The sequence below is a fragment of the Nannospalax galili genome, unplaced genomic scaffold, assembly GCF_000622305.1.
Source record: "Nannospalax galili isolate Female #2095 unplaced genomic scaffold, S.galili_v1.0 scaffold488, whole genome shotgun sequence".
Taxonomy (NCBI): Eukaryota; Metazoa; Chordata; class Mammalia; order Rodentia; family Spalacidae; genus Nannospalax; species Nannospalax galili.
In genome coordinates, this window is record NW_008360316.1 from 487,196 (window position 1) to 497,249 (window position 10,054).

At 42.6% G+C, this 10,054-nt stretch overlaps 1 protein-coding gene across 1 annotated transcript in view; it reads left to right on the forward strand.

Moving 5' to 3' along the window:
• LOC103727194 (guanylate cyclase soluble subunit beta-2-like) overlaps positions 1 to 10,054 on the forward strand; it is a 109,702-nt gene that overhangs the window by 22,418 nt on the left and 77,230 nt on the right. The window contains exon 3 of the mRNA XM_029559591.1: positions 1,454 to 1,548. Coding sequence (XP_029415451.1) covers positions 1,454 to 1,548 — 95 coding nt within the window. The remainder of the gene's footprint in view (positions 1 to 1,453; positions 1,549 to 10,054) is intronic.

Genomic DNA, 10,054 nt, shown 5'->3' on the forward strand with positions numbered 1-10,054 from the left:
AGCACTTACCAGAGGAGGAACAAAGGGGAAAGGAAAGAGGAGGTAGGATGTCCAGACGCCAGACTGAATTGTGGTGGGCCAAGAGCTGACACTGGGTAGTCTGAGGCCATCAGAGGGTCTGGACAGCAGCTCAGTGGTCAGATCAAGGAAGGAGGGCCGGAGTCTCAAAAAAAAAGGGGACTGGGGTAGCCTCCTTTCCTGAATATCTGAGTCATGGATAACAGCACCAGCTGTTAGGTTCCTGAAAAGACCAGGACCACAAGAGACCACTCTGAGGCAAGAAAAGGAGAAATTTATTGGGATGTACAAGCTGCTGGGCCACTCTCACCAGAGAAAGAAGTCAGTGATTTCCCACCACAGCAGGCTGGATTTTATAGGATTTCTTTCTTTTGTGGGTAGGGGGAGCTGAGGCTGTAGCAGAATGGGGTGGGGGGTGAGTCAATAGCAGGTGCCTCGGAAGGGGAGAGTTTCAGTTAGGTGTTTTTCAGTTGGCTGCAATGGAAAACTGCAGTTATGATTAGGGTGTATTGTTAAAAGCAGGAGTCAGATAGTTACTAAAAAACTAGGGTGATTTAGTTTCTGTTTCTTGGAATGCTGCCCTCCGGGTTGTAGTTGCCATGTTATTGATCAATAGTGACTCCATCTTGGGGCCCAGTTCTGTCTAACACTCAGTCCTGCTGTGCTGCCAGGAAATGTTGCAGGAAGGATGAGGCAAAACATTGGGAAGGTTCTGGAAGCAGGTTTTATTTAGGCTGCAGTCTGGTCCAGAGGACATAAGTATTAAAGTCTGGACCCCAAAGAGACAGAGTTCTTATATTTTTATACCTTCAGCAGAGATTACGGCAATGTGTGAAGTCTATATTGGGGTCTCTGTTTGGCTCAGAAGGTCCCTGTGAAGTAGGGAGGTAATCCCAATTGGTGGAGAGGATCCCACTTCCCATTCAAAGGAGCAGCGGTGGTGATTACAGCACTCCTAATCTGCCCCAGGTGCTTTATCTGAACACTGACACCTGATAATGCTTACAAACCACTAGACCAAAGCCAGAAATCTCATAGGTAGAAGGAAATTCAGAAATTCAAGCCCTGTGAGCCTCAACTGCAGACACAAGGGCCTCAGGCTATTTGAGGATCCTCAAGATGTTGATGCCAAGCCCAGGACCATTTGATGGGGATTCAAAGATAGAAAGAGAGACAGTTCCCACCCTCAAGGAGCCCAGCACAGGGGGTAAGACTGATAATCTTCATGTAAGTTGGGAAATGCATAGCCTATTCAGAATACTTGAGAAGAAAGCTCTTGGCTCAAATTGAAGTCCAGGGAAAGGTCTCTGCAGGAGTTAACATCCTCATTCCTTATGGTCCTGAATGCACTGATAATCTTGCTGTGTCGATAGATACATTCCCAGAACTAAACTCCAGTGGCCAAGTGTTCATTGCATCTTGATTCATTTTCCAGAGCTTCTGCTGAAGTGCAAGATGCCTTCATGACCTATACTGTGTATGATGACATCATCACCATTAAGCTCATCCAAGAAGCCTGCAAGGTTTTGGGTAAGTCTGAAAGGGCTTATTTTGGGTCCTTAAGGCTGTTGCAACAAAACCCACAGTTTATTCTCCTCATTCACACTTGTTCTGTTGTATAAGCTGCTGCAAACAACGAATCAGTAAATACTGAATACTTGCTGCTAGGGGAAGCACAGAGCTAGGTTCCCGAGAGTCTCTGGTCACCATCTCAATGTGTAATGTTGTTTATGTGGACTTCTGTTTGAAGACACACACATCCATGATCCATTAACTTTGAACTTGGGATGGAGAGATGACTCAGTGGTTAAAAGTGCATACTGCTCATGCAGACGACCTGAGTTTGGTTCCCAGCACCTGCACCGAGCAGCTCACAATCTCCTGTAAGTGACCCCAAGCCATTTCAATGCACAGTTTATATAGTTTTTCAGGTCACTTTTCAGCTATGACACCATTGGTGGATTTAAACTGTGGTTTCCTATAATTTACATCACAGTTGTCTACTTGTCAGAAGACAATTGTAAGAAATTCCTTTCATGGTTAAGTGGTCAAACCTGATTACAAAAGAAGATACAGTGGTAGTTAATAAAACATTCTTTTTTCTTAAATATCTATTGTTTTATGTGTATGAGTGTATGTCTGCATGTATGTAAGTGCACCTGTTTTGTGCAATACTCACAAAGGTAAGAAGAATGCATTGGATCCCCTGGAACTGGAGTTATGGATGGTTGTTAGCCTCCATGTGGGTGCTGGGAATCAAACCCAGGTCCTCTGCAAGAGCAGCCAATGCTCTTACCTATTGAACCGTATCTTCAGACCTGAGTTAAACATTCTTAGCAACAGAGTTTACATTGTTACCTTACCAAACAGATGTCCTATCAGATAGCTCTAGTATTTCTGGCCTTTTGTGTTCTCTATTGTTAGTTTTATTTCCTCTGTCAGTTATAATTATTTACTAAGCAAGGCAGTACAAAGTGGTCCTAAAGCATAGTGAAGCATAAAAATATAAAAATCAGCCATAAGTAAAAGAAAAATGATCTCAAACATAAAGAGCAATGTTAAATGCATGGACCATGTTTCTTTTCCTCTTCATTCACCCATTTTGATGCCTGCTATTTTCACATACAATATCAATCCCTAAAAGCTTGTTTTGTTGACCATTGGATCCTCTAGATCCTCTTGCTTTATGGCTCAATATGGGGGCCCAGAGACCTAGACCATTTGTAATTTCATTGCTTCTAAACAGAGTGAGATGAAACTACTCAGATAGAGCATGAAATAGGGTCCAAAGAGATGTATCATCATGACAACTGACAGTGGGCCTATGAGCAGAATAAGTCAAGGGATAAGTGAGGACCAAAATGACCAGGGCAAAGCCATGGCCTCTCTGCATTTCTGGATATTATCCTAGATATTTTTGATCATCCATTGCCCAATTCAAGACTGGCTTACCTAGAAGCAGCTTCCTTTTTTGTAGAGACATGTGTATACTACCCATTTTGGCAGTCAACAGGTCTAGCCTTCCTCTATTCTGGAGGGTCACAGTGGCTAGGGAGTCTAGCTGTTTTTGAAATATGAAGATTGAACGTGATACATCCTATAGAACCTGTCATATCCTTGGGTGAGGTGTTTGAATTTTACTTCTGTATTGACTATGCTTCCTGCCCCTAGAGCCATTCCTGAAGTGATCCAATCCTACTTACTAGAAGTAGGATTAGCATAGGTGTCCTCTTTTGTCTCCTATAATTATCCAGTGCTGGTATTAGCAAAGGTTGATCCCCTGGAATGATGTCCATCTTGGGCGTAAGGAAAGCCAAAGTGCACATTTCTTTCCAGTCTTTAGACAGGCAGGTGCAAGCTGCCTGGCTGCAAACAAACAAGAGAGATGAATGTTTTGTGCTCCATACTCCATCAGCAGTCCAGGCAGAGAACAGTGCAACATAAAATCCGATTACAGCTAAGGTATTCTTGAGGCCCCATTGAGTCAGTATACCTGGGATCCTTAACACATATTTGGGGTTTGTTGCTCAAAGAAAATATCTCAAGCCTCAGTTTGGTAGAGTTAGGGGAATCCCCTTTATAAGTCAGTTCTGAGTTTGAGATATTGACAGGCATAGCAGATCCCCCTTAGGATACCTGCAGGCATACATAGCCAACAGTTCAGCTAGGATTCTGAACTGTCAACAGTTGGCGTGTGGCATTGATTATTTCCAAGGTTTACACTGTAAGTCCCCAAACAAGTGCCTGGGTTTTCAGGGGAACCAAAGGTGGCAAGGTAGGGGGAATCAGGCATGGTGCCTGTACTGGGGGAGCTCTCATAGTCGGTGGCTGGTCAGGGGTTCTGCAGCAGGGGCATGTGGATTGGCGTAAGGTCACACAGGTTCCCCTTGCAATATCTCTGGCAAGCATCTTTGCCAAGGCAAGCATCCTCTTGAAGCAAAGTTCAAAGTCATCAACCTGACTGTTCCATCTACTGTGATCTGGGATACCTGGAAAAGATTTCTAAGTTGAGCATCTGAGGGGGCTTCTCGCAAGACAGGTAGGTCTGTTTTCTCCAGTTCTGGGGCCTTCAAGAGGTGCATGGAACAGATACCAACTGCCTAGTAAAGTTTTCATGATAGCAGTTGAGGCAACTCGGCTCTGATCCTTACATATAAACCTTTCCAAATGATCGACAAAAGCTAGGATTTCCCCTGATACATGAAGTTTGGAGCCTTTAGTGAATGAAAGAAAGACTGTACAGTGACAAATAGGGTACCCAGGGCTTCCCAGTGCTCCAGGAATCTTGGAAATATAGACTACTATAAGAAGTAAAAGATACCAAAAAACATACCCTTATACCTAAATATAGTAATGCTATGACTACCCTCCCTAGTCAGGTCCAGTCATCCCAGGTAACATCAGACCCATGGAGAACATTAGGTCTAACAGCACCATTAAGCTTATAGGAATATGATGGCATTTTGAGGACATTTTCCAAATGTCACCCATTGAATTATTCAAGCTTCCACTGTGTGTTGACCGTTTGGGTGGGAGGGATAGAGGAGAGGGTTGGGATGAGAGTAACAAGATTGCTTTATATACATGTATGAAATTGTCAAAGAAGAAACTTAATAAAAGTTAGAGAAAGAGTTTCCCCAAAACACAAAGCATATGAAAATATATAGAACAGATTTTCAATAAATATAAAATAAAATAAAAATGGGTTGAACCAGCATTAACCCATGTCCCTAGAACTGACAGGTAGAGGGTTCTTTCCTTGACTTACACATGCCAATTTGATTGACATCCTTTCTCATCATTGTGGTCGTCTCCTAGCTGCAGAGCTTCTTCTAGGAATCTGCTCTGGTAGAGGCTGAAAGTCTCAGTGAAGTCAGGAGAGGGAAGGCTGGGTGTGTGTGATATTCAGAGTCCTCTCCAGCCCTGTGCCACCTGCTCCACTGGCTCATCAAACTGCTCTGGTCTGTCTTAGAGTCACAGAGACACACAGGAGCCAAGGGTGCCTGGAGCTGGGAGGAATATGGAAATGAACAAGTTGTTAAGACAACCTACAACCAGATGTGATAGCCCCTGGCCACTTGCCACCTATACCTCCTGCTAGAACTAGACAGATCTACACCTAAGATTGGAAATACCATACAGGGGTGAAATGAGTGTTTGCTTCTACATCTTCCAGAATCCACACTGAGCAGCAACACTCCTGGGACCCTCTCAAAATTAGCATACACCTTCCTTCCACAGCCCTGGGCCCTGGCAACCTCTTATCAATCACAGCTGATGCCAGGACAAGTTTGTGTGCACAGGTGGCAGCAGGCTTTCTATACAGAGTCCTGGGTTCAGGGTGGGTGCTCTTCCAGAACTGCCCTCTCCTTGCTAGACTGGGAGACCAGGAACCAGGGTTCTGGCCTGGGCTCTGCTCCCCAATAGCAACTTGTTTAACACATTGCTATGACACCTCTTAGTCTTATTTGATGCACCTGCCAAGGAGTTTCTATGTTTTGTTGTTGTGTTTGTTTTGAGACAGGGCCTCACTCTGTGTCTCAGGCTAGCCTAAAACTTGTTATATAGCCCAGGTAGTTTTGAACTCATGTTGATCCTCCTGCCTCAGTCTCCCCAGTGCTGAGATTGTAGGCATTAGCTATCATACCCAGCTTAGCACTGCCTCTTAATGGGATGGGGAAATGCATGGGGAGGAAAGCATACTAAGACGCAGGAAAATGACACAATGACATCTAATAGCTTCTCCGCCGATTAAAAAAAATTTAAAAGAGTAAAAATTGGCAACTGATTACTGCTGGGTGAGGAAGAGCTGATCTTCCTAAAACAAGAGATTCTAGATAGGCTGACTAAATCTCAGTGGATGGACTTGCACGGGGGGACATCTGGGGACATCTGGGACTTGACACATTGGTCCTTAATACAATAACAGCATGGGTTCCAGTGGGGGGGCGCTGTGGAAGTGTGCCAGTGGGGACGAGGGTATAAAGATGATTAAGATTCTTTGAGATAGTCTTTATAAAATACAAAAATTCAATAAAAACAAAATTTTTAAAAAAGAGTAAAAAATTTAAGAAGACATGGTTGTGGTGTTAAAGATCCTTTTCTAGATCATTCAGCCAGATCCCTCCTTGTTCCAAATGTGAACCTCCCTCTCCAGACACACAGACAAAGCCTGATGCTGCCCCTCTACAGACAATATTGCAAGTCTGAGATGGAAGCCGCTGGTCCATGGCATGAATTTGCCATATGTTTACAGTTGCATTCTGACTTCTCTGAGTAGGAAGGATGTCTGGTTATTTTCTCTCTACTGGAAGACACAGAAAGCTAGGTAAGACATCTGTGATGAGAGGTGGCTACTTCTTATCTGAGAAGCTGGAGTCTGATAGACAGAGCTTAAAATATAAAAGGGCAAAAGAGCAGAGGATGAAGTCAAGCCGTCCTTATGCTTTCTTCTGGCTTTGTTTTGGGGGATCCTGGAACAGGAGTGGGTAGTGGCTCTATCAGCCAGCTTCAGCCTGGTCCCATGTCCTCTGCTAAAGGAGGGTGTTCTAGTATGAGCTTGAGGGGCTGATTCTTCTGTGTCCTACCACCTATGGTGTGACTTTGACTAAAATTTCCTTGAGAACTGATCTCCGCAGGGAAGAATAATACCTCCAACAACAAGTGTAAGGCCTGTAGCAGTGTGCAAATGTCTAGTGGTGCTCAGCAACTGTGACCTGAGAGTTGAACTGAAAGAAAGGCAGAGGACATTGCTATGTTTGTACAACTCTAAATGATGCCCCTTAAAAGTAGAGCAGGCCAAACTTGCTGTTCACTTCAAACTTGCTGTGTTTAAAAAATAATAATGTTCTGAGCCCTTTGGTCAGTGGCCAGTAAATAGTTTGCAATGCATCCCATGGGCCAAATCTGGGCCCTTGTCTGTTTTGTAAAAAAAAGTTTTATTGAAACACAGCCATGCCCAGTTGTTTAGATATTATCTGTGCTTCTTTTATAGCATAGTGGAGTTGTCCCATGGAGACCATATGAACTGTTAAGCTTAAAATATTGCACAACTATCTTTTAGAGAAATAGTCTGTCATTTAATATTCTAGAGACTGTTTTGTGATTTTTTTAAAAATTGAATTTTTACAAATTTCATACAATATATTTTGATCATATTTAGAGTATGTCCTTTCTCTGTACCCCTCTTATAGTCCCGTTCTGCCAGATTTCATGTACTCTGTCATATGTATTAAGGTCTATTGAGTTAAATTTGTATCCCCAAGTGTACTGCAGTGTCGGTCCATCCACTGGAGCCCGTTTAACGTATTTAGTGTCACACCCTTAAAGAAAACTAACTTTCCCTCTCCCAGCAGTTATCATTTGCTAATAGTTTCTCAGGTAGAGTTGGGGCTTCTTCCCCACTTCCCCACTTCTATGCTGGGATTTTGTTTGACTTGAGCCTCCATGGGTCTTGTGCGTGCTGTCACCGTTGCTGTGAGTTTATATGGGTAACTTCTCAGCTGCCTAGAAAACTGTTTCCTTGTGGTCATCTACCATATCTGGCTCTTAGAATCTTTCTGTCTCTTCTTCCACGTGGTCCCTGAGCCTTGGGTGGCAGAAGTTTGATATAGGTGCCCTATTTAGGGATAAGCAGTCTATAGTCTCTTATTCTCTGTGCTCTAGCCGTTTGGGGCTTTCTGGATTAATAATGATCTGTTGCATGAGGAAGCTTTGCTGGTGAGAGTTGCAAGATGCATTGGTATTTTCTTTTCCCCCTGTTCTGCTATGTTCTGTGAACCTTAGGTGTAGAGATTGCATTGTAGGTGTCTTGGTTTGTTTCTCCATTGCTGTGACAAAACTCTGACCAATACCAACTTAGGGAGGAAAGGATTTATTTAGCTTACATCTCCCAGGTAGCAGTTCATCAGGGAGCCCAACGTAGGAACTCAGGGCAGGAACCTGGAAGCAGGAGCCGGAGCACAGGCCATGGAGGAACACTGCTTACTGGCTTGCTCCCCTGGTCCCTGCTCAGCCTGCTTTCTTATGCAACACAGGCCCACCTGCCCAGAGGTGGCACCACCCACAGTGGGCTGGGCCCTCCCACAATACTCATCAAGAAGATGCCTTTCAGACATGGCCACAGGCCAGTCCAATAGAGGAAATTCCCCAACTGAGGCTCCCTCAACCCAGGTGTGTCACGTTGACTCTAAAGCTGTCCAGCACAGTAGGTGTGTCACTTAGGGCTTGGCACCTCACACTTATTCTCTTCATTTGATCAGTTGTGGAACTTTGTAATAGTCTCCATCTGTTGCAACATAGTCTTTGCACAAAAAAGGGACATGTAGATCAGTGGAGCAAAATAGAACACCCAAACATGAGTGCTTGCTGTTTCAGCCACCTAATGTTTGACTATGAATGCACACTAGGTAAAAGACAACATCTTCAACAAATGGTGCTGGGAAAACTGGATCTCCATGTGTAGAAAATGAAATTATACCGATATCTATTACCTTGCACAAAAGTCAACTCCAAATGGGTCAAGGTCCTCAATGTGAAACTGGAAAAACTAAAATTGTTTGAAGAAAACATAGGCAGTACTCCACAAGATATGCGTGCAGGAAAGGACTTTCTAAATTAGACAAATGATACCTCATTAAACTGAAAAGCTTCTAAAAACAATAAATCGATTGAAAAGAAATCCCATAAAGTGGAAGAAAATCTTCACCAGCTATACATCTGGTAGAGGACCAGAATATCCAAAGAACCTAAAAAAAATAAAAAACTAAGAAAAAAAAATGACCCAATTTAAAAATGGGTTATGGATCTCAACAGTTCTCAAAAGAAGAAAAAAAATGGCTAAGAAATCCTTTTAAAACTACTTTAAGATTGCACCTTATACCAGTCAGAATGGCTAAGATCAAGAAAACAGATGACATCAAATACTGACAAGGATGTGGGGAAAGGTGAACCCTCATTCATTGCTGGTTGGATTCAAATTGGTGCAACCACTATGGAAATCAGTGTGAAATATTCCTAAAAACAAAAAACAGATCTACTGTATGATCCGGCTATACTACTCCTGGGCATATACTCAAAGGATTCAGTATCTTGCTACAGAGATACAGTGCTCAGCCATGTTTGTTGCTACACTTTAAAAAAATATTTTATTTATTATTTTTATGTTTATACATGTATTACCTGCATGTAGGTAAGTGCACCCGTGTCATGCAATGCCCACAGAGGACAGAAGAGGCTGTTGGGTCCCCTGGAACTGGAGTTATGGACAGTTGTTAGCTGCCAAGTGGGTGCTGGGATTCAAACCCAGGTCTTCTGCAAGAACAGCTGGTGTTCTTAACTGCTGTGTTGCTGCACTTTTTACAACTGCTAGGAAATAGAAACAATTCAAATGTCCCTCATTGGATGGGTGAATGGGTAATGATAATATGGTACATTTACACAGTGGAGTCCTACTCAGCACTATAGAAAGACAAAATGATGAAATTTGCAAATGGATGGAACTAGAAACTATTACACTAAGTGAAAAACAAGCAACATGTTCTCTCTCATTTGTGGATCCTACCTCCAAATCCTTAGATGTGAGTATATATCCTGAAGTAACCACAGGACAAGAAAATGGAAAGAAACCATGAGGGTCAAGAGGAAAAAGGAGTTCAAGAGAGGGGGAGAGTAGGAGACAGGTGTTATCCAAGGAGCAATGGGAAAAATGGGGAATACTTAAACTGAGGAGGGAATAGAGAGGATGATACAGGAAAAAGAAAAGAGAGAAAAATAATGCTTATGTGGTATGGAAAACCAGAGGGAAATGTATTACTTCAAAAGCCTATGTGAAAAATACACAGCAAAGACAAAGTTTCACTGTAGAGATTTTTAAACATTATTTATTTAATAACCATATAATTAGAAGCATTTCATTACAACAGCATTGACATATTCAATAACAATTTCCTGAGCTAAGATGCATCTCTTTCAAAATTGGCTGTAAATTTTTAGGTTTACAGTTGAATTATTACAGTTATACAATATTGTACTCAGT